Raw genomic sequence first — 26,225 nt, forward strand, 5'->3', positions numbered from 1 at the left:
AAGCTCTCTGTTGGTGCGAACGACCGTCTGACTGTAGCAAACAAATGACACAGTGATCTGTTATTGCTCATGGATGAAGTATGCGACAAACACCTCTTACAAAGAAATTTCACAAACTCCAGCTCATATTTTAAAGAGAAAAAAAAGTGCGCTGGCGAGATATCAGCCTTAGCAATCAATGCCGCGCGAATATTTTGGCCTAATTCTGACAGCACACAGTTATGACTTTCAGAATGTACGGCTTTTAAGCTACTCGCGAACAAAGTTGTTTCTCACTCGCCCCATCTCACTACGACCACCTAATGCCCGAGCGAGAAATACTGTACAGCATAATGACAACCAGAATCCCCTAGTGGCGGTATGTTGAAAGCGAGGGAACAGGAGGGAGGAGATGACACATCTGCTAAACGTGTTATGAAAACTTATTCTAGGCGAAAAACAGGTAATTAATGTGAGTACGGTACATAATACTGTATGTGAGCCACACAAACATGTATACGATGTGATCAAAATAATCCGAACACCCCCGAAACATACGTTTTTCACATTAGCTGCAGTGTGCTCCCACCTGCTGCCAGGTACTCCATCTCAGCGACCTCAGTAGTCATTAGACATCGTGAGAGACCAGTATGGGGCGCTCCGCGGAACTCACCGACTTCGAACGTGGTCAGGTGATTGGGTGTCACTTGTGTCATACGTCTGTACGCGATATTTCTAGACTCCTAAACATCTCTAGGTCCACTGTTTCCGATGTGATAGTGAAGTGTAAACGTGAAGGGACACGTACAACACAAAAGCGTACAGGGCGACCTCGTCTGTTGACTGACAGAGACCGCCGACGGTTGAAGAGGGTCATAACGTGTAACAGGCAGACATTTATCCAGACCATCACACAGGAATTCCAATCTGCATCAGGATTCACTGCAAGTACTATGACAAGTAGGCAGTAGGTGAGAAAACTTTGATTTCCTGGTCGAGCGGTGCTCATAAGCCACACATCACGCCGGGATATGCCAAACGACGCCTCGCTTGGTGTAAGAGTGTAAACATTGGACTACTGAACAGTGGAAAAACGTTGTGTGGAGTGACAAATCACGGCACACAATATGTCGATCCGATGGCAGGATGTGGGTACGGCGAATGCCTGCGTGTGTAGTGCCAAAACTAAAATTCGGAGGCTGTGGTGTTATGGTGTAGTCGTGTTGTTCATGGAGGGGGCTTGCACCCCTTGTTGATTTGCGTGGCGCTATCACAGCACAGGCCTACAGTGATATTTTAAGCACCTACTTGCTTCCCTTTGTTGAAGAGTAATTGGGGGATGGCGATTGCATCTTTCAACACGATCGAGCACCTGTTCGTAATCTACGGCCTGTGGCCCGGTGGTTACACGACAGTAACATGCCTGCAATTGTCTGGCCTGCACAGTCCTGACCTGAATCCTACAGAACACCTTAGGTATGTTTTGGAACGCCGAATTGGTGCCGGGTCTCACCGACCGACATCGATACCTCTCCTCAGTGCAGCACTCCGTCAAGAATGGACTGCCATTCCCCAAGAAACCTTCCAGCAACTGACTGAACGTATACCTGCGAGAGTGGAAGCTGTCACCAAGGTTAAGGGTGGGCTGACACTATATTGAATTCCAGCATTACCGACGTAGGTCGCCACGAACTTGTAAGTCGTTTTCAGCCAGGTGTCCGAATACTTTTGATCACACGGTCTACGTTTTATATTATCTAATAATAATCTCCATTGATATTTTACAGCTATTTACACACCTCAAAAGGAAAATGAGTAAACCGAAGCACCGTAATAGTAATATGAAGTGAAATTAATTATTTTTGATTTACAATGTAATCATTGCATTCACGATAGGGAATAGCGCATCACTTTGATGTAGTCAGTATCAAAGCCCGAAGAAAATTACGCTCAACAGTGGTGTTAATAATGAAATAGCCCCCCGCTACTTATTTAATGTCACATCACTCGCTTGCCGCCTGGGGTAGCCGCACAGTCTAGGCGCCTTGTCACGGTTCGAGCGGCTCCACCCGGCGGAGGTTCGAGTCCTCCTTCGGGCATGGGCGTGTGTGTTGTCCTTAGCGTAAGTTAGTTAAGTTAGATTAAGTACTGTTAAAGCTTAGAGACCGACGACCACAGCAGTTTGGTGCCATAAGATCTTACCACAAATTTCCAGAAATTATTCACTTTATTAATTTTCGATGCATTTGTGAATCACAACATGAAAATCTTCAAAGCAAACAGATTTCGGGGATAAGCTACAGATTAGAAACCACCCAAATAATGGCGAAACATATTACCAATGTCACAGCCGTATTTCAGAAACCTGTGACTCACTCCACTATACAGTACGGTACATCGCTCTAGGGCACTACGCGGCTCTAGTGAGGCGGAGCGAGTGATAAACAATCGGTGCTCCCAAAATTTAAAACCCATAAATTCGGAAGGTCATAAATGCCTACTATCAGAGTTATGGCCTAAACTTTCGCGCGGGGTAAATTGGTGGGGCTAATATTTTTGCAAGATTGCTTTTTCCCCTTAAATTACGAGGTCCAGTTGGTGATGTTTCCTTGTAAGTAGTGTTACTGTAAAGGTATTAATAGTTCTGTGTGAGTACAACGAATACATTAGTTCTAATGGAACCGGTTTGTCTCTCGATAAGTTTGCGAAATGACTGTAATTTATAGCTTTATCTTTGCCCTTACGAGCGAAACGGAAGGAAGCCTGAGAGAATTTTCACTCTGCAGCAGAGTGTTAATGAAAATCTGTTAAACCACACTTATCCGGCTCGACGGTTGCCTCCGTTTGCCAGACCATAACAGGTCATGCCTGCTATTTACCGTGTGGAATAAAAGGCTTCCATTGTGCTGGCAATGGCGAAGATAAAACTGAAATGTAAAAGCATTTTTCCCAAACTTATCAAAAGAAAAGCTAATTCCGTTAGAATCCTCTGTATTTACCCAGGACTGTGAGAAAAGTTTAGAGTAACAGCACTAACAGATTTATGCTACATGGTGTATCCATTGGACAATAACAGAGGATGTGTCTTCATTTGTTTTCTTCATTCTGTAAGTCTTTCGTAATAGTAAAGAGCTTGCACTAGAAGAGATGTGTTTAACAATACTGAAGATGAACAAGTGCTCATATCCCTTAAGGTTAGCTTTTTAGAGCACATGCTTGCTTCACATTTCTGTCTTGTTTTGGTCCAGACAGGCAACTGCCAAAAAGTTGAACACAGCAACATCTTTGACATAATGTTACAATACCGCCTTTTAGAAGCACTTGAACCCCTTCTCATTCCTCAACACACCGACTCCCGCCCAGAAAAAAGTACCATTTCTCGAACATTTAACCTTTCATAGCTGATCGCTAAATGGGTCTGAAAGCCGTAACACCAAGGACATACCGTTATACAGGGTGGTCCATTGACAGTGACCAGGTCAAAAAACTTACGAAATAAGCGTAAAACGAAAAAACTACAAAGAATGAAACTTGTCTAGCTTGAAGAGGGAAACCAGATGGCACTATGGTTGGCCCGCTAGATGGCGCTGCCATAGGTGAAACGGATATCAACTGCGTTTTTTTTTTTAAAAAGTGGGAACCCCCACTTCGCATTACATATTTAACACGGGTAAAGTATCACGAAACAAATGCCGTCCGCACTGCCGGAATGTTACGTGATACCATGTACTTGCACGTTTGTGACTATCACAGCGCCATCAATCACAAAGCGAAAAAAGTGGTACAACTAAAACATTCATATTTATTTACGTACTACACCAATATGTAATAAAAAATGCAGTTGACGTCCGTTTGACCTATGGCAGCGCCATCTAGCGGGCCAACCATACCGCCATCTGGTTTCTCTCTTCCAACTAGGCAAGTTTCGTTCTTTGCAGTTTTTTCGTTTGACGCATCGAGCCCTGCTTCTAAGTGGACGCACATGACAGGAGCAGGAGTCAGAGACCAATTTTGCGTGTAGCAGAAAACGGTACGTTTCAGGACACGAGTTCCTATGCTAAATTCAACAATCCTGCTCCCTACTACAAGTCCTCAAAGTCTTTAAAATATATTTAGTCACATACTCTGCATCACACTTCGGCCAATTTGTCTGTAAAACCATAGAATATTTCCAGAGTATTCAACAAATCGATGAGAACTACGAAATATGGCAGCATTTGCAAACAGTATTAATACTATTAACATTAAATGAACGTGTTTAAATTTTTTAACAAAATTAATTTTATGAAATGAAATAGATAGTACAATAGAATTAAAATTAAAGCGATTTTAGCACTCTTGGTCATAAATTAAGGATAATTGTATCTGGCCGGTGTGGCCGTGCGGTTCTAGGTGCTTCAGTCTTGAACCTCGTGACCGCTACGGTCGCAGGTTCGAATCCTGCCTCGGGCATTGATGTGCGTGACGTCCTTAGGTTAGTTAGGTTTAAGTAGTTCTAAGTTCTAGGGGACTGATGACCACAGATGTTAAGTCGCATAGTGCTCAGAGCCACTTTTTGATAATTGCAGAATGTGGTGCCACACAACGTGGCACTACATAAAACTGGCGCTAATAGCATAGGCACATAGGGAACACACACGACTCAGATATGTAAGTCCACGGTATTGGTGAGAAATTGAGAAAAACGTCTGGAAACCCATGTGCTACAAAACGCCACTGTTTCCTGGGCTTGTACCACGACATAAATATGGGATATGATCACCATGCACTCGTACACAGGCCGCACAACGGGTTGGCATATTCCGGATCAGGTGGTCGAGCAGCTGCTGGGGTTTAGCCTCCCATTCTTGCACCAGTGCGCGTCGGAGCTGCTGAAGTGTCGTAGGGTTATGAAGACGTGCAGCGATAGTTCGACCGAGAGCATCCCAGACGTGCTCGATGGGGTTTAGGTCTGGAGAACAGGCAGGCCATTACATTCGCCTGATATCTTCTGTTTCAAGGTACTCCTCCACGACGGCAGTTCGGTGGGGCCGTGAGTTATCACCCATCAGGAGGAAAAAGCGGACATACTGGTGCAAAATGACGTCCCGATACACCTGACCTGTTACAGTTCCTCTGTCAAAGATGTGGGGGTGTACGTGCACCAATCACAATCCAACCCCACACCATCAAACCACGACCTCCATGCAGGTCCCTTTCAAGGTCGTTAAGGGGTTGGTATCTGGATCCTAGTTCACGTCAGATGAAAATCCGGCGAGAATCACTCTTGAGACTATACCTGGACTCGACCGTGAACACAACTTGGGACCTCATGTACTGTGTTCTTGCCATCAGGCTTTACGGGCTCTCCTGTGGTCAGGGGTCAGTGGAATGCACCTTGCAGGTCTCCAGGCGAATAAACCATGTCTCTTCAGTCGTCTGTAGTTTGTGTGTCTGGAGACAAATGTTCCAGCGGCTGTGGTAAGGTCCGGAGCAAGGCTACCTGCAGTACTCCGTGTCCGTCTACAGGCACTAATGGTGAGATGTCGATCTTCTTGTGGTGTTGTACACTGTGGACGTCCCGTACTGTAGCGCCTGGATACGTTCCCTGTCTGCTGGAATCGTGAGATCACACTTTGCGGCACACGGAGGGCCCATGCTATGACCTGGTGTGTTTTACCAGCCTCCAGTCGCCCTAGTATTCTACCCATGCTAACGTCTTCAATATGTGTTCTTTGAGCCATTTTCAACACACAGTCACCATTAGCACGTCTGCATACTTACTCGCTGCACCGTACTCTGGGCTGCACCAACACACCTCTGCGTATGTGAACTGCTTCCAGCGCCACAGTGTGACGACCGCAGGTGAAATGCACCGCATGGTCATACCCCGATGTGATTTAAACCCCCAAATCGCCCACCAGAGCGTTGTCTCACCATGTATCAGCATTATCCTTAATTTATGAGCATGAGTGTACATCAGAAATTCGTCAATGGGCACAATTAAGCTAGCAGTATATGAGAGCTGTAGATTATGAACTCCAGTACCAAGTTAACACCGCAGGCGGGTACTCAGTTTCGAAGGCAGAAAGCGCCATAACTTTAAGGAAATGGGAACTTATAGTTACATGCTACTACTCACTGAGTTTCAGTAATGAAATTGTGTGATAATGTATTTGGTTTCTCACTAGCGCTAATACTCTGCGAGGAAATACACTGTCCAGTCACATTAACATGGCAACCTGTATGAAGCCTGAAGAACCTCCTTTTGCAGCACGGAGCGCTGCGAGACGAACAGGAGGACAGCGACTGAGGTTCCGGAAGCTACCGACAGCAATGTAGAGCTATTCCGGCTCCAGTGCCGTTGCCAACTGCGCTAGGTTTCTCGGCTGAGGATCCATGGCGCGAACTGGACAGTTGAGGAGGTCCCACAGGTTCTCCATTGAGGTTAAATGTAGGGAGCGTCGCAACCAGGGGAGTACGGTGAACTCATCCTGGTGTTGTTTGAACTAAGAGCGTACACCGCGAGCTGTGTGACACGTTGCGTAGTCCTGCTGGGAGATGCCATTGTGCCGACGAAAAACCGACTACATGAGGGGATGGACGTGGTCCCCAAGGATAGATTCTTGATTTGATTTGATTTGATCCTAACAGGAGAGCTAAAACAGCTTAGGTCTAATCCGCCACTGCCCGCACCGAAACTAGGTTTATTGTGCGGTATCGCTCCCTGTAAAGCCAACCAGTGCCCTTAAATAGTGCAAGGAGTCCCTCTACCAGTTTTTTGTTAGACACAATTTCTTCAGGTCTAGTTGTCCCGAAGATTCTGTATCTTTTACTCTCCAATGCCATGCATTCAAAGATTAGGTGTGATGCAGTTTCTTCACCCTCATCACAGATCCTACATTTAGGGTACCCTTCCATTATACCCATTGTGTGTAGGTGTTTTTTGAAATTAACATGGCCGGTCATCAGCCCAGTCATGAGTTGGATCTCTTTCCTGTTCAGTCCCAGGATTACAGAGCTTCTTTTAAAACTTGGCTTGGGCATCATTACCTTACCATGTTTTTGTTTATGGACGTTGGTCCAATATCCTACGAGCTGTTTCCTAAGTCAGTTCCGTAGTTCTAATTTGATCATAGCCTTGGTGATTGTCAAGACAGATTCCGGTCCAATAAATGGAGTTGTTGCCCCCATCCTAGCCAATCTATCGGCTTGTTCATTGCCACAGATCCCTGAGTGGCCAGGGACCCACACTAGGTACACCCTATTGCTTCCCCCTAGCTCCACCAGAGACCTGTGGCAATCTGCAACAATCTTAGATCTTGTTGCAGGTGCTGCCAATGATTTCAGGGCTGCCTGGCTGTCTGAATAGATGTAGATGCTATAGTCATTGTAGCATACATGGAAGGAGAGACGGCATTGGTCGTATTTTTGTTTTTTGTTTTAGTAACCGCAAAATCGATTTTCGGTCACTTAGTGACCATCCTCAGTGCTGTAATATAGAATTTAAATTGGTAGGCACTGGTGTCAACAAGCTTAGAGCGATCACATATGTTAACACCAGTGACTACCAATTTAAATTCTATATTACAGCACTGAGGATGGTTACTAAGTGACCAAAAATCGATTTTGCGGTTAATAAAAAAAAAAGAAAAAATACGACCAATGCTGTCTCTCCTTCCAAGTATATCCATTATCTGGTCGTGGTGCACAGGACAATCCATGGAGTCGCCAATCAAAGTCATTGTAGCACCTACTCATATCCTCCTCTACACATGCCCTGATTAAAGGATAGATGCTTACTTTTGTTTACCCATTATGCCTTCCAGGATGACGATATCATCTATGGAATGCCCCGAAGACAGTCCCCAGACCATAACGCTCTCTCTTCCTGCCTAGGTCCTTCCGACGATTCTTGCAGTGTATATGCTTTCGGACGTTTCATGTCGTACAAGCCAACTGCGATCTACCCGACGGAGCATAAAACGTTATTCACCTGAAAAGACCACCTGTCGACGCTCAGTAGACGTCCAGATGCGATACTGGCGTGCAAATTCCAGCCTTCATCAGCATGGGTGCATGAACCATGTGCCTACTGCGTAGGTCCTTATGCAGCAACGTTCGGTGAACAGTCGTTCACAAGACACCATTGGTAGCCCCTTGGTTCATCTGGGCGGTCAATTGGTCAATAGTTGCACGTCTATTCGCCAGTACACATCTCTGCAGCTGTTATTAACCCCTGTCATCTTCAGCCATACTGGTCTATTGGCATTCGTGTGAATCAAGGGTGTAATTGTCAAAAAATGGACGAAAAAGAATTTCGTGTGTTGATTAAACATTACTTTATGAAAGGCAAAAAGCCTCAGGAGACTAAAGAGAAGCTTGATAAACATTACGGTGACTCTGGACCTACGATTAGAATAGTTTATAAGTGGTTTCAAAATTTTCAGAGTGCAGTTACGACTCCAGAAATCGTTCATAAAATCCATGGTATGGTGATGGATGACATTGATGACAGAAGAGTGAAGGTCGTCGTCGACGTTCTGGTCAACCACTTCTGCCCACAACAAGGTAGGATTGCCATACTGTGCATCAAGCACATGGTAACCGTTTCACGCCTGAGCTGCCATCAGTGAGCAAGTGATGGACTGCCAGCAACATCCATTGTCGTACGACACCATTCATCGCAGGGAAGCAGCACCCAAACTAAAGAATTAGCGTCCCATGCATAAGCTGCCGTTAACACCAAAACACAAACGGCTGCATTTGGCGTGGTGCCGTGACTGGGGCCCATGAGCTGCTGATGAATGGCGTCGCACTGTGTTCAGCAATAAACTGCTGTTCTGTGCTATCCCGGATGACCATCGTAGGCGAACATGGTGGCGGCCTGGAGGGAAGTACTTGTCTTACAATGTTCTGGAGAGATAAGGCGGTGTTATTCCTGGCGTCATGATATGGCGAGCCATTGGGTATGACCTCAGGTTACGGCTGGTACTGATCGAAGGGACTGTGACTGAACAACAGTCCAGCACGGACATCCTGCGTCCTCATTTGTTACCTCTCATGCGAAACTATGATGATGCCATTTTTCAGCAGGACAGTGCTCGTCCACACGTGGCTCTGTCTGTGTGATATTGAGGTACTCTCGTGGCCAACAAGACCCCAGATCCGTCTCTGACGCCGTTATCCAGGATATCAAAGACCACTTACAACATTTGTTGGCCAGCTTGCCTCAGGAGAGGATATAATAGCTTTATGACACCTTTCCCAACCGAATCAGTGCACATATCCAGGCTAGGGGACATGCAACGTCATACTGTAAAGTGGGGTGATATTGCCAAGTTCTTGGTAAATTTGACACGATTTTGTAATGACAAATAAAGTCATGTACCCTTTCATCCCGAGAAGTTTCATTTTGTTTCCTCTTCCCCTTCTGGGTTCTTCACTTGTGTGTCAGTGTATATCGGTTAAACTTATTGCGCTTAACTAGCTCTTGTTCTTCGTCACTTTCAAGGTAGTTCCCTTGGGAACGATTACAAGATTTCTAAAACTTACGCCACTTATTTCTTTATCAGATGAGCACCCTTCAGCTTGATTTACGTCTTGGGGAAGAGTAAAGTGACACGAATGCATAATGAATACCGAAGGGGGGGGGGGAACTGTCGTCTTGTTTTTATTGTTAGTCAAAAAATCGCGAATAATGTTGGCCGTATTTGGTTTTGCATTGTCACGGTAGGGTACCTTGATATTTGTGTGCCACTTTTGTGCAATTTTTTCCCGATACATTCCTTCGAGCGTCTTACAAAATCTCGATAGAACCCTTTATTGACCTGTTTTATGGGCGTTAAGCTGTGGTCGAAACGACATTTTTCTGTCTAACGTTTCTTCTCCCAATCCTAGAGACATCATCAGAGGCTATAACGACACTGAAAGCAGTTGCAACCTCAACGAACTAATCAAGAATAACTTTAAGCAGAAAATATGCCTTCGCTCACATCATAATGCCCATGAAACAAACACCGTCAAAAAGCAAAAACTAGCCTTGAGAGGCACCATATGATGACTCTTAATTGACCGTCTGGCCAGGAGCAACGAGTGATTTATGAAAAATACAGCCAATATAAAAAATGGTAAACAAGGATTTAATATTATTCTTGATTTGCCGAACGTTTTTTGCTGGACTCTTCCAATCTGACGACTACTGCTTAGTTTCAAGGTCATAGCCGACTTTCGTCACCGGTAACAACTTTACTTTGTCTGCTCCAGACGTTCATCCGATGTTGTTTCTGGTCGTCATGAAGTACTCGTGGGACAACTTCGCCGCAATGTTTTTCTTGTAAAATTCTTCAGACAGAACACATTCACATATACCACAATTAATTCCAGATGTGTCGCAGATGTCTTGGATGGTCCGTCTACGAAGTTGCAGAATCACATCCCTCACACTCTGAACATTTTCTGGTGTGATGCAAGTTCACTGTAGACGAGAGGGGCCGTCATCATCGGTTCAACATTTGGCGCGTAATGCAGCAGCCTTTCTTAGTTTAAAACAAAACTTTACACAGGCACACTGCTTTTCCAAGTCAGCCATAGCAAAACTGTAGAGTTTTTCGAATGATTAAAATGCTGCACTTGCCTGATGGTGGCCCAGAAGGCTGAAAACTAGCTCACAAAAAAAGTATAACTAATGTTATTTTGGAACATTAATAGTGTGTTTCAGTTTTTAATTGTAATTGAAAACTCGTCTAAGGAATAGAAACAGTCATCGTGTTATTGGACTTTTAACGTCACTGACAACTTTAGTAATAAATAACGAAGCCCATTTTTTTATTCTTGCGTTGCATCTGTAGCACTATTCTTCTCAAACTATGATCCAGTATTTATGACGAATTTCGTTAGTGAATAGACATATTGTGAAGGACTGATCAAAACGCCTAGCATCTTGAAGAGACTCCTACAAGAAAATTTTGCTGAACATCAGAAATTGTTTTCACTGCTGACATTTGCCTAATAATACTTTCTTCCCAAGTGATGAGTTTCTCCAAAAAATTATTCTGTAAGAGATGGAAATAAGCAAAAGTGTTAGGCAGTTGATTCATCTGTTTCAAAAATTAATAATTGTTTGAAAAGCAAAAATTGCTGAACCTAGTTGTTCGAGCAGCCCATTAATAGATTTATTCCCATTCACGTTTTCATCAATAAGTTCCCCCAGAACTGTTGAACATTCCACCCTATTTATTGACTCCTGTTGATGTACTACATCAGTTGTTGTTTCTGTTATTCAGTTTGTTGCACATTACTGAATATAGAGTGTTTTTCTTCTTCAAAATTAAGAGGGAGTCAGTTTTCAGAGAATCACATGATAAAAAGAAGCCGTTGTTAATAATTTCTTCTGTTCCTGAAACTTCCTGGCAGATTAAAACTGTGTGCCGGGCCGAGATATGGCTTAGCCATGTCTCCACAGTATCCTTTCTTCCAGGAGTGCTAGTTCTGCAAGGTTCGCAGGAGAGCTTCTGTAAAGTTTGGAAGGTAGGAGACGAGATACTGGCAGAATTAAAGCTGTGAGAAAGGGTCGTGAGTCGTGCATGGGGACCTCAGTTGGTAGAGCACTTGCCCACGAAAGGCAAAGGTTCCGAGTTCGAGTCTCGGCCCGGCACACAGTTTTAATCTGCCAGGAAGTTTCATATCAGCGCACACTCCGCAGCAGAGTGAATATCTCATTCTTCTGTTCCTGTCCCTTTATCGGGGTTCATATTAACCGTCAAGACGTCTACAAAAAATACTAACTCTGCTTTATGTGCGGTAAGCGGAAAATGTTCATGTACAAAAGAACTAGTAATGAGCCCAACGTTGAACCATTTGGGACTGACTATATGATTTCTCCCCAACGAGTATAATTTTTTCTCCCTTCACGATTGTTTGAATTATTCTAGGCGTTTCTTTGTTAAATATGATTCGAACCAGTTGTCTGTAACACCATCAGTAACATAAAACTTAAACTTTTCTACAAGTATCATGATCCATGTAATGAAACACCTTTAATAGATTCAGAACTTGTGATATTTTGGAGTAAATGTATGAATGGCATACTAAGTGGATAAAATCCCTTCAGTTACCCCAAACTGTGACACGTATCGTGGTATTCTTCAGTATATTACTTTTGTTAATATTGTGGAAAAAGGTGTCGGTAAGAAAATTACATGATAAGTATTAACATCTTCCTGTCGCCTTTTTTATAAAGTGTTTAACAATAACATATTTCAATTTTTCGGAAAAATTTCTCGGTGCTACTGATGCATTACAATTATCACTAAGGACGTGACTTACGAAGGTAGATCAACCCTGCATAACTCTGTCTGAACAACCATTAACACCAAATGAGCCTCTGCTTCTGAGAACTTTTATAGATCTATTGATTTCAGCGAAGCTGCTATTATGTTCTTGTAGAACGACACTTTAACATATCCCCCTTGCTTCTTCAACTGAACTACAAAACTTGATTGTAAAAAATACTTACTATTTATGAATTATCAGTCACAACATTATTATTAAGTTTATTTTTAATAGTAATTTGTCCACTGACATATTCTCCTGTCCTCGTTTTAAAATCTGCAGTGGAGTTTGGGTATGTTACGTGCTTCGATAAGTAGTCATGTGCATCGTCCTTGATCATGATTATTAAAATAATACGACTATAAAAACAAACTGACAATTTTGAGTTGTCACTACTTAACTTGAAAGATCATACCTTTCTTTTAATTTCATTCACTTTGGTTAAGATAAATTTCGGACAATAACAATAACGGGTTTAAATTACACCTATGACATTGTGCTGCCTAATTCAGTAAATAACTACAAAATTATTTGAAGTCATTTTTTTCTCTGGAGCCATAGAATTAAAGAGGTAGTCGAACTAAGATTCTATAGTTGCCTGTAGATCATGGTACGTCATTCCCATTTCTACATTTTTTTTACTCTGCTTTCATTTACTATGTGCAGCTACACAGCTAATTGTGTTGACTGGTTTGTGAGAGAACTGTTTGCAACGATTCGGTGATAGTTTAAATGGTGCATTAGCCTTAAATGTTGGTTCGCTATCAAATTATGAGAGTCCTCTTTGTGAGTGATGGACTGTAGAGCAGCATACGGCGACGCTGTGTTAAGGGTCCCTATATTTTTACTGGGTCCGTAACAAATTCAGAAACGTATGAGCGACAGCTAAATTGACTGTTACGCACGATAAAATATTTATTTCGTTTCGGTATTTCAGACTGGGAATGGTATTGCTGAAATAAACTGTAGTATCCCATTGTGGGTGATGCACGCACAAGAGCAACAGAACTTTTTCATGAACAGCGAAACTACACATTAACTTTACCATCTGAAACACCTTCCGGGCCGGCGGGAGTGGCCGAGCGGTTCTAGGCGCTTCAGTCTGGAATCGCATGACCACTACGGTTGCAGGTTCGAATCCTGCCTCGATGATATATGTGTGTGATGTCCTTAGGTTAGTTAGATTTAAGTAGTTCTAAGTCTAGGGGACTGATGACCTCAGGTGTTAAGTCCCATAGTGCTTAGAGCCATTTGAACCATTTTGAACCAAACATATTCTGGGTAAAGGCAACGTAAAGATCGTCTTGATCTGATGAAAGTTTGTCATTAACACAATAAGATGTCTTGAAAACATAAGCTGAGGACACTGTCTATCATTCTGCGCTATCTCTGTGGTTTGCTGGCCACTGTCCTATAACGCCGTCCTGCGGCGGAATATGGGCAGTGACAGAGGTCTCACATGGCTCGCAGAGCCAAACTGGTGCCAACTGTATTGGGCACATGTGGCGCTTGTTGCAGGCAGGCTGACCTGAGACCTAGTTGCAGGTGCCTTGACGTAGCGGCAACCCGCAATGCTCTGTTGCCTGGCGTGTAACTGAGTGACAAGGCGCCAGTCGGACGCTACATAAACGAGATTTGACTTGTAGTGTTAGAACTCTACGTCCTATGCAAATAATAATAATAATAATAATAATAATAATAATACCTCCCATGAACCATGGACCTTGCCGTTGGAGGGGAGGCTTGCGTGCCTCAGTGATACAGATAGTCGTACCGTACAACCACAATGGAGGGGTATCTGTTGAGAGGCCAGACAAACGTGTGGTTCTTGAAGAGGGGCTGCAGCCTTTTTAGCAGTTGCAGGAGCGACAGTCTGGGTGATTGACTGATCTGGCCTTGTAACACTAACCAAAACGGCCTTGCTGTGCTCGTGCTGCGAACGGCTGAAAGCAAGGCGAAACTACAGCCGTAATTTTTCCCGAGGGCATGCTTCTTTACTGTTTGGTTAATTGATGATGGCGTCCTCTTGGGTAAAATATTCCGGAGGTAAAATAGTCCCCCATTCGGTTCTCCGGGCAGGGACTACTCAAGAGGACGTCATTATCAGGAAAAAAAACTGGCGTTCTACGGATTGGAGTGTGGAATGTCAGGTCCCTTAATCGGGCAGGTAGGTTAGAAAATTTAAAAAGGGAAATGGATAGGTTAAAGTTAGGTGTAGTGGTAATTAGTGATGTTCGGTGGCAGGAGGAACACGACTTTTGGTCAGGTGACTACAGGGTTATAAATACAAAGTCAAATAGGGGTAGTGCAGGAGTAGGTTTAATAATGAATAAAAAAATAGGAGTGTGGGTAAGCTACTACAAACAGCATAGTGAATGCATTATTGTGGCCAAGATAGACACGAAGCCCACGCCTACTACAGTAGTACGAGTTTATATGCCAACTAGCTCTGCAGATTGTAACGGAACTGAAATGATGGTAGGCTGCCAGTAATTTGGAGCCCGCACGTCGGAACGGGCGTGCTGGCGTGAGACTGCCAGGGAGCGCACCCCGATGCCATCTATTGGCGAAACCGGGAATTAGCGCGGGCTGAGACCAGCGGGAACTAGCGGAAAGGCACCACCACGCTATCTGTCAGACAATGCACTAAGCTCTCAGAATCAAGTGTATTCTTTTTCTTGTTAATTATAAGTTATTACTATGTAAATTAATGTTGTTGGACGCTAGTAGTAAATCATTATGACTGGTATGAACTCCAGGGTAATAAATATAAAATTTCTTAAACACTAAATGATTTCAATAAAAATGTGGTAGGGGAAGGCCCCCACTCTTGGTGATATGAGTGTCGCTTAGTGATGGGCGAAACTGCGATTTTCCGATATCAGTGATTTCTGTGAAAGCTACTTTTCAGTATCTGCTATTCTTAACTGTGATTTGTCGCTGTTAAGAGTCCGCGGTGGTCTCGCGGTTAAGGCGCTCAGTCCGGAACCGCGTGACTGTTACGGTCGCAGGTTCGAATCCTGCCTCGGGCATGGATGTGTGTGATGTCTTTAGGTTAGTTAGGTTTAAGTAGTTCTAAGTTCTAGGGGACTGATGACCACAGCAGTTGAGTCCCATAGTGCTCAGAGCCATTTTGAACCATTTTTGTTAAGAGTCGCAGTTAAGGAACGTAAGTCGCGTATCCCTCCGCCACTGCTACTTCCGCGATTTCTGTGACTTCTGCTACTTCCGCGATTTCTGCTACTTCTGCGATTTCTGCTACTTCTGCGATTTTTGTGACTTCTGCTACTTCTGCGATTTCTGTGACTTCTGCTGCTTCTGCGACTTACCACCGTATGGAAAAGTTACATCTGCCCACACTGAAAATTGCTTCTCAACAAATCTGTCATTGGTAAGTAAGTTTTACGTTTGTTCTTCCGTTGGCTTTAATTATGTATTAAAGAAACAACTGTGAAAATATTAATAGTGTAATTAATATGTAAGTAGCCATACAGTAGCGTAATAGTTCGTGTTTAGAAAATGAATTCTAACATATTGTTATGTTCACAGGTACCCGAACTACATTTCAGTCACTCAGTAAATTGATAACTCAAAATATCATTGTCAACACATCTGGAGAAATTGCCACTGCGTCTTTAGACCGTTTTCGTCAGACGGGAGGTTAGTTTCTAAGTGTTTCGATGGACTTAATTACTTCAGTGAGATAGTTCTTGCAAATGTGAACTATACCCCATTGAGTGGCTTTCATTACAGTAAATATTAGCAATCTACTCTGTCAATTATATTGCTTGTAATTAGTGACAGCAAAAATTGTTTAATAATCCTTGAGATTTTGCAGACACAGTTCTGACTCTTGATTACTGGTTGCTGTACGAATTTATCCACATCAAGGCTATTGAGAGAGACTCGTGAAGATTCAAGACAGGTCTTACAGGATTTGCAGTTTAAAAGTGACATAATTGTGAAATAAGTGTGCAGATGAGTGATTAAACTGTGTTTTATTGAAGTTGTTATGCAATTTTAAAGGAATAATAAATGTTAAATACAGTGAGTGAATAATGAAAATCTCATTTTCCACATGTTTAAACCGTCCTATACCCGTAATTTTCCGCCACTTATTTACTGGTAAACACTAGTTGGAGAGTGACATGCGCCCCCCCCCCCCTTCTCCACAATCTTGGTGTGACACTGATCTGTAACATGCATTTTGTGGCTGTTGATATGAAAGTGGGAAGTACAGATCTTCCAGTTAAATCAGGAATAGCTTAAGTGCAGTACTTGAAAGTAACACAGGAAAGCTTACTTATGTAGGTGGTAGTAGTGTCGGCAAAAAGTTCGTGTGTGTGAAGTTGCCATGTAGAACACCAGGTGTAAAACTTTTATCCCGAGTCTTGAACTGTGTTGGAATAAAAGTGAGGCGTTCATATGACTCAATAATGCTGTTTTCATGTCACTACACTTATACACATGTCTGAGTTTTGCTGTGTTAACATTGGAAAGTCCTGTAGGCATGTGGAGTATTAACCAAAATTGTCATATTGAAAGCAGAATCACATTTGTTACATTACTTGATATTTTCAGGAGAAAAAGGCAATGTTGCTTCTTATTAATATAATACATTCAGAGTCACAGCTGTGTTTGACCAATCATAACTGATGCTGAATGTGCATGTCGTCATATAATGTGAAGGGCTTATTTCAATAGTGGTAAAAGTCCATTACCTCCACTTTTCTGTCTATAATGCTTCTGAAATTAATGATCCAAACAAACATTAATAAAGGTTCATTTCTAGCAAGAAGCCATATGCTTGAATATTTCTAGTATCTCAACTGTAGATTTTTCAGCGCTCATTTAACTTTACGACTCCGTATCTCAAAATGAACAAAAATGGACTTGTACCACTAATGAAATAAGTCCTTCATACGTACACACAGCACACCGATATCGTGAGGCACAAGGCTCTTATAACGAAGTACGTACGTCGTTCAACAGATGGCACTACCAAAAGAAAGTTAACTGCGCTTTTTAGTTGCTACTTGTGACTCTTAGCAGCGATTTGTCACGGAAATCGCAGTTTGACTCGGTAGCGAATAGCATAGTATGAGCTTTGCTCAACAGATGGCACTGCTAACTGCGCTTTTTAGTTGCTACTTGCGACTCTTAGTTGCGATTTGTCACTGAAATCGCAGAAAGCAGTATGGAATTCGGCCAACAGATGGCTCACGGCGTTTATTGTGAAATGCTACTTGCGACTGCTAACTGTGACTGAAATCGCAGTTACATTTTGTAAAGTTGTTACTGTGGTATCTGTGACTTCTCAATCACTGTGATTTCTAACAGATACGCGATTTCCTGCCCACCACTAGTGTCGCTCGTGGTAGCTGGAGACACCGGGACTGAACAATAGAATGGCATGGGTATTGTTGACGTGATCGGACGTGTGTAACTGTGCTCACTAAAAGTGATTGTGCAACGGCGAAGAGGCGAATATCGTCGCCGTTTGTGGAGTAAAACGCGACGAATAGCTATCGAAGTCGCCTCTATGCCACTGGGGCTGATTGTAAGTGTTCCTACGCCGAGATGTTATGGCGGAAGTGCAGTAGCATATACGAGTGCTATGGCTAATGGTTCCAGCCGCCACTAAGGGCACGAGGCGTGAAGAGTTGCGTTATACACATACATCTCACCACGTGCTCGGTCACGTCTACCCAAGGCAAGACTGCTTGTAATCGTTAACTCGAACTTTATAGAAATGTAAAAGAAGAACACCAGTTGTTCTTTTTATGCAAGTACAGAGGACACAGAATACAGTTATGAGTAAAATTACGACGCATGTTGTTCATTGTAAGTTGTAGTAACCTCAAACATAGTATAGTGAAATCAGACTGAGGTCACCATCGCCTCTTTCATTTACAATTCCTTTTGTTGTAGAATACTTTAGTGTATAAGAATGTTGAAAAGAGCAAGGTCACACTAGAATGAGTCGCCATTTTATAGTTAACTTAAATTTTTCTGAGTAACTTTTTAAGTAACATCACTTAAGTAATTCTATATCAATTGTTCAAAGAGTAATATCCAAAATCATTACATAAAGTTGAAGGATAGAATTTATGTGGTATTTCAAAACTGTTGTTATCCTCATGCGGTCAAGTTTGATGATTAGCCCGAATATGCTACGTTAGCTTAAAATAGTAAACGCATTGCTCCCTACACTTTTGACATCCAACAAATTATTGAAAATGATAAGACAGACGATATATTTTTGTTCCCCACAGGATAACGTATACGTCCATTTCGTTAGCTGCACCTGGTTATACATAAAATTTTAAGTTTAGGAGTACATGTTGGTACCAGCGTTAACAAGTACGCATGACACACTATCGCGCAGGCGCTCTCGAGTCTATAGCCAGTTCCAGTACAACATCCGTTGCTGTCCTGCTGCGGTAGCTACGTGGGTTCAAAAATGGTTCAAATGGCTCTGAGCACTATGGAACTTAACATCTGAGGTCATCAGTCCCCTAGAACTTAGAACTACTCAAACCTAACTGACCTAAGGACATCACACACTTCCATGCCCGAGGCAGGATTCGAACCTGCGGTCATAGTGGTCGCGCGGTTCCAGACTGAAGCGCCTAGAACTGCTCGGCCACACCGGGAGGCCGCGAAGTGGGGCCGAGGCTATTTCCCAGATAAGTTATTGCAATATGACAATGCATTACTATATTATAGTTTTTAGTTTTTGACGTTGTCCATTATGGACAAATCGTAGCTCCTTTTATTATGAAGAAGTTTGGGTTATCCCAATTGAAACCTAGGTAAATCTAGGTAAACGTTGCAGCTGAGGCTGTTGTTAATTTAAAATTAATCCTTAGATAAGCAGTTATTCGGCGCAGCATAGATAGAGTTATTGGATGTCCTCCTGAGGCATATCGTGCCAAATTCTGGCCAACTGGCGCCTTACATCGTCAAAATACCGAGCTGGTTTGAGAGAACTGCCTATAATGCTTCAAACGTTCTCAATTGGGGAGAGATTCGACGATCTTGCTGGCCAATGCGGAGTTTAACAAGCACGAAGACAAGCAGTAGAAACTCTCGTCGTGTGTGGGTGGGCGTTATCTTGCTGAAATGTAGGCCCTGGATGGCTTGCCATGACTGACAACAAAACAGGGCTTAGAATTTCGTCGACGTACCGCTGTGCTATAAGGGTGCCGCGTATGACAGTATGAAAATAAGTCATCCCAGACCATCGACCCTGGTTACCGGGCTGTATGGCGGGCGATATTTACGGTGATGTTCTACCGCTGTCTAGGGTGTTTCCGGACACATCTTCACAGGTCACTGGGCTCATGTCGAAGAGGGACTCATAACTGATGACTGTTCTACTCTAACCAATGAGATTCTAGGCTGAAGACGTGTCTGGACATGTACATCACGTCTAGCTATTTCCTTTCCATTCAGATAATTCCTTTGTGGCACATAGCTTTTCTTTGTCTTTGAGTTTAGTATTCGAGAAAAGGCTGACTATCGTAACTGACATCTCTCCCCTACGAATTAATGACTCCCACACTAGAGATGTAATGCTGCCAAGATGGAGTCAGTCAATGTTTAGCGGTGTACGTAATCTGCTGGCATCGCGAATAAAAGCAAAAGACGCAAGTGAATTGATAAGTGAAACATATATCGAGTTGGTGTACACGTGATAAGAGCGTGATAGTTTGTGGCTTTCAAGTGTAACTGCTAACCAGATCAGAAATCTAATTTTGAATTACACCTGTCATGGGGATAGAACTCCAAGGTTGTCATCAGGCTCTCGATCTGGAATAAAGAATGGTGAATCAGAAGAAAACTGGGTGCTGGTTGTATTACCTCCGACCCATTACGTTCCACTCACATAACCTTTACTAATTACAATTGAATGTTCTCTCATTCAACAAATTATCATATTCTTTCATTACATTCATAGTAATTATGTGGAAAATAGGAGATTTGCAAGGTGGAAAGACCAACACAAGAAGATAAATATTACATTTGTTGTTGTGGCCTTCAGTCTGATGACTGGTTTGATGTAGCTTTCCGTTCTAGTTATTATGTGCAAGCTTTTTCATCTCTGCACAACTACTACTACCTACATCCGTTTAGATCTATTTACTATATTCGGGCCTTCGTTCTCCTCCACAATCCACCCCCTCCACCCAGAGCACCCTCCCCTCTCCACACACACACACACACACACACATACACACACACACACACACACACACACAATTCCTGCCATTTGAAATTAACGATACTGTTATCTGTCAATGGATCCCTTCTTTTAGTCAAGCTGTGTACGAATCTCTTTTTTCCCCAGTTCGATTTAGAGCCTCGGAGCAATGTTAACGAACCGCAAGAGTTCAGCAAGTGCTGTGTGCAACTTATCATAATGAATAGTGTAAACTGACGCAGATGAAAATATAGAAGCAAAAACGTTCGAGTAAGTACGAGTCCGCGACGTGCAGTTTGAAAGATAATTGCGGTTGTGTCGTTACAAGCCGCCATTGACTTCTGTGTGAAATTTTGTCCCAGTAACTACAAATGAATCTGAACTGTAATTTTTGTCCTAAGGTAACTGGGTTCAAATCTTACTCACCTCTCATGAGTGAGTAATGTGGTACATACAGCTGACCCTATCCATAGGTTTTATGCAAACCGCAACGCCTTCAAATACCACGTACAGGGTTTCTAAATTCTCTCGCTGGCTATGTGCAAACTATTACCCCTACAGAACAGATGAACGGCATATTTTTGTAGGAAATTTACTGTGGTTAAATTTTGTACAGTGATACGTTTTTGCTAGAGCCTTTGGTTTCAAATTATTCTCGAAAAATGTAAAAACTGACCTTCAGATTTGTTTTTCTTGAAGAACTCTAAAACCGCGACCTCCAGCGAAAACGTACAAATGTACGAAATTTAACTGCATTAAATTTGCTACAAAAAGGTCATTTTTCTGTAGGATCAATAGTTTGCACGTAGCAAGGAAGAGAATATGAAAATCTCGTTGTGGATTTTGAAGGAGTTGCGGGTAGCATAAAAACCGATAGGAAGAGGGCAGCTGAATTATCGTGTGTCTGATGCGACGCCTGCACATTTTGCTATTGATGTAAGACAATATCTTAAGCACCAATCTGTTGGAAGATGGAGAGGTCGACCAGGACCTGTACCTTAGCCCCCAAGACCACCTACAGTCAATCCTCAGGACTTTCATGTTTGGAATTATCTTCAAAGAGAAGTGTACAATACTCTTGTTGGTTAGCTTGGAGAACTGGAGCGGCGGATTGTAGTCTTGTGAACGGTAGGGTGGTATCTGAAAGAAGCCGTATCGCCTTGCAGAGACAACTGCAGTATTGCATCCAAACATGAGGTCGAGACTTACAGTATCTCCTGAAACATCTATGAGTGAACAGTTCAAATATATTTATAATAACCAGAACAATGTTTCACATTGAAGTCTGTTGTGGCTCACAACAACACATGCATAATGATCTCACAAACAGCTCTTTTGCATACCATGTTTACTGAAATATTTTTGCTTTTATGATGACATAGTTTCACCTTTGTCTTCACTATTAATTATGACACACACTGTGTATCTGGACTTATCGGAGGCAAACCTATGTTACATCTGTTGACTGTAGGTCAGGTCCCTTGACAAGATCACGCAACGAATGGTAGTATGAGAATACAAAGAATGTCGGCAGTATGCAGTCTGACTTCCCACGTCGAGCTGCTGGACTATGCCGGGACAAAGATGATCATGGTGTTTATAAAACTCAATAGCTTATCTAAACATGTGCACACGATAGTGCTATCTCTTAGATATGACGTTCGTCTCACAGAATTTTATTTCATGATTACCCTCTTGGTAAATCCGCTACGGTAGATTTATGTCCCAGACGTCAATTCCTCTCATGTTCCACTAAAAAAGTATCAACACTTCTTTTAGTGGTAACAATATACACTAGTCCAAAACTGCAAGGAATTTTATGTACACCAAATGGTGTCTTATACTCTTTGCCGTTCTTAAATACTCTTTTAGCTTCTTGCTGGGCCTGAAAATAATTTCAACTCTGTACTTGCCTGAGACTTTTCCAATGCGATGTGTGGTGTTACTAATAAACGGAAATGGGTGTGTGTGTTTGTCCTTACGATAATTTAGGTTAAGTAGTGTGTAAGCTTAGGGACTGATGACCTTAGCAGTTAAGTCCCATAAGATTTCACACACATTTGAAAATTTTGAATAAACGGAAGAAAAACTTTTCCGTTGGGAGACCGTTGTTCCTGATTAACTCTGATTCTCTCTCTAGGGCGAAGAGCTCGATGTATCTATTGTTAGAATAACCCTTCTTCTTAAAGGGTGGTTGACCTCGTCTTGTAAATGAAACCGTTCATAAATTCTGAAAGCTCCGTTCACCAAGGTTTTTGTCTGGGGTAGTGGTTAGAATCGTTCTGAAGGCAACGATCGGTACTTGTGGCTTTTCTATATGCCTTATGGCCCAAAGTACCGTCCACACATTTGATTATAGTCTAATCTAAAAAATTAAGTTGCCCGTTACTTTCCGTTTCCTTAGTAAACTGGACTTTTTGTTGATACTACTAAGATGTTCCAAGAAGGCATCCAACTCTTCCGCACCTCGTGTCCGTACTACGGAAGTATCAACATAGCGATACCACCTATCTGGTGTTTTAATGGGAGTCTGCAGTGCCTGCTGTTCAGAGAGCCTGTTGAGATTTGCAGACACCGTAATAATTTTAACAGAGAAAAGGAAGGTGTCAAATTAGATACAAAATGTGTGTCAACTTTGCATCGAGTACTTTTCAATGGAGAATGCTGGATCTACAAGAAATAGTCTTCTAGCCGGCATAAAGTGTTCGACCGTGGCGTCGTCTAGCCAGTATGTTCCGCGCTTTCTCGAGTTCTGAATGCAATTCGCCGCTTCGCATCTGAGGATGTCCCCGCAGCCAGAGGCGAAATGTCAGAAGAAAGTTTTGCATGTCGACTACGGCTTGTCAGCCTGGAGATTTTCAATTTTAGATGGAGCTTTACGGTTCAGGCTTTTTCGAATATGTGAAGTCTACCACAGGTGAAACTCACGCTGTGTAAGGAAAAAAAATCGACTGAAAGTTAATCTTTTGATTAGTAAGCTAAACCTGTACTTTCAGTTAACATTGGTCCATGAACCAATAACTGTTTCGATTTAGTATGAAGTAAAAGTTGACACAAAACTATATAAAAAGGGGGAAATACAAGGGACTAATGGGGATACTTACCTTAGCCGTTCTCAGTGATAGAATGGACAATAACAGAAAACAGATCAGTCGATTTCTTAGTAATATCACTTAGTAATATCACTTTAAAGCACATATTTATGACTAGTATTGCAAGTAATTTTTGTGTTGTGCTTATACATGACAGTTGCTAATTAGGGAATTGGAACTGAGGCATTCTACTTGTTACAGTTTTCGACACAGGAGACACAGAGCACGAAGAAGAATATCGAAAGGTTCACGATGAATACAAAGACTTGGTAAGGAACCATAACGTCACATCAGTCTGGCGACATTGCTTATTACGCACCACCACATGACGGTTTATTTAGAGAGCACATATTTTTTTCTTGATTTCATTGCTAAAAGACTTTCCCAAGACTATTTTTTCTTTGCTGAAAGAGATCTGATCTTGAAAAATGTGTAATGTAATCCAAACACAAGTAATTATAACACTGTCGTCAGCTACTGCGCCAGATAATTTATTATTCCACATTGCACCAAATACGTGTTTGTTATTGGTATCTACAATCCTGTACAACTTGTAACAGTCAGTCACACCTAACTGACTTTCATCTTGTGTCCTAATAACTCCGGCTAACGTCATTATTAACATGCTAGTCAGTATGCCAGCATGGTTTCAGAGCACAACATTACACTGAGATTGCTACTTTTCATCTTGCCAACCACATCTTAAGTGCAGTTCATAATAACTCCAAAATTTCAGGTATTTTCTTAGACTTAACAGGAACTTTTGTTGTTATAGATCATACAATACGCTTAAAAAAATTTGAGTGTTATGGTATGTGAGTGGCTGAAATCCTGCTTAAGTAATAAATCTCAGGTTACAGAAGTCAGACACAGACACGATAACACTATACATAACTACCTTTTAGTGACATCCTCACACGGTGTACCACAGGGCTCTATCCAGGACCATTTATTTTTCTAGTAAGCATTAATAATCTGCTCATCTTCCCCCATGCGTAAGGAATGCAGAAGCAGTACCATTTTCAGATGAGACCAGTTTGCTCATTCAAGCGAAAAATAGTAAAGATCTTACCACTGCTGAAGGTGTCATCACAGATGAAGTTGTAATGGCTCTATAGAAACAGGCTCGTCTTAAACACAAAAACCTTCAGCCCCAGCAAAATAAATATACTGAAAAGCCACGGATTCATATTAAAAACCATAGAATTCAGAATGTCTCTGTGACAAAGTTTTTATGCTTTTGCCTGTAAGAAGTGAAGCTCTCGCATAACATCCTTAAACTACCAAATCTCTAAATTAACATGTGTAATCAAAGTACTATACAGAAATACAACTCTTGAAACAGTAAAAGCATGTATTTTTCTCGGATAAACTCACTATTAAGATATGGTGTTATCTTTTGGGGAAATTTTCCTCCTCCTATAACAACATTCAAAAAGAAAAGAGTATAATCCGAATAACAAAAAAGTTCCTGTAACCTTTTTTTTCAGAGATTTAGTCTCCCTCTTCTCTGTATTTATAGACTAGAGATTGTGTTCTTTGTAAAAAAGGATATGGCGAAGAAAGGGAATCTCTCTATCCAAAACACTGCTGTGCATGAGCAACATACTAGGTTAAGGAAAATATCAATATTAATTATTCCAGCAAAAGGCAGTCTAAAAATTGTGCTTATCACTCTAGTACAACAAATTACAATAAGCTGCCAGAAACTGCTAAGAATACTAAACACATAAATGCATTAAAAAAAAGATTCTAAAATTTTTTATTATAGAATAATTTTTTACAGTTTGTCAGATTACATGAGTAACAAACTTTTGCCTAATATTATTGTACTGTCAAATATGTCTATCGTCTGTAACACAGTGTTGTATATGAGATTTACTAGACGAATAAATAAATATCAGTTGAATCTAAAGATCTTAACCATGTGGAATTCTTAAACGACGAACTTCAATAAAATTAGTTTTTGACAAAAACGACACGAAAGCGAATAGCTTGTGTCGTACTACGAGGGTCATTCAATAATTAAAGAGACAAATTAGTCTAGACAAAAAAGCGTTTATTTTTTCAAAACAACACTTTTTATGCTTTGCAACATAATCATCTTGCACATTTATGCACTTCTTCCAAAGGCGTACAAGCTTTTTTTGTTCTGGCAGCGATAGAACTCTTTATCTTGATGTTTTAACCAATTTCCCACAAACTTTTTCACGTCCTCATTGTCCTTGAGCCTCTTACCACGTAATGGTTTTTTCAGTGCACCAAACAAATGGAAATCACTAGATGTTAAATCAGGACTGTAAGGGGACTGAGGCAGTACTTCCCAGCCCATTTTGTCGATTGTTTCATGGGTTAGTTAAGCAATATGAGGACGTGCGTTGTGCGTTGTCCTGCTGGAGAATCACAGCTCTCTTCTAAAATCCGCGACGTCTCTCTCTCGTGGCTGGCTTCACCTTGTTTAAAAGCAAATCCGAGTAGTATCGACTGTTCATTGTATGCTACTCTAAGAGATAATCACAAAACCTGGACCTTCAGCGTTCCAAAACACCCTCAACATAACTTTTCGTTCTGATGCTTGGGTTTTGAAGTTTTTGTTGACAGGTGAGTTGGTGTGCTACCACTCCATGCTTTGTTTC

General features: G+C 41.9%; 1 protein-coding gene and 1 long non-coding RNA gene across 2 annotated transcripts in view; both read left to right on the top strand.

Moving 5' to 3' along the window:
* The window catches only part of LOC126267524 (cilia- and flagella-associated protein 36), a 96,064-nt gene that overhangs the window by 41,384 nt on the left and 28,455 nt on the right, over positions 1-26,225 (top strand). Inside the window, exon 2 of the mRNA XM_049972827.1 lies at positions 23,791-23,858. Coding sequence (XP_049828784.1) covers positions 23,791-23,858 — 68 coding nt within the window. The remainder of the gene's footprint in view (positions 1-23,790; positions 23,859-26,225) is intronic.
* On the top strand, positions 15,545-16,361 carry LOC126267525 (uncharacterized). Its single transcript, XR_007549014.1, has 3 exons — positions 15,545-15,682; positions 15,841-15,951; positions 16,130-16,361. It is a non-coding gene; the product is annotated as an uncharacterized LOC126267525 (long non-coding RNA).

Source organism: Schistocerca gregaria, chromosome 4 (genome assembly GCF_023897955.1).
Source record: "Schistocerca gregaria isolate iqSchGreg1 chromosome 4, iqSchGreg1.2, whole genome shotgun sequence".
Classification (NCBI taxonomy): Eukaryota; Metazoa; Arthropoda; class Insecta; order Orthoptera; family Acrididae; genus Schistocerca; species Schistocerca gregaria.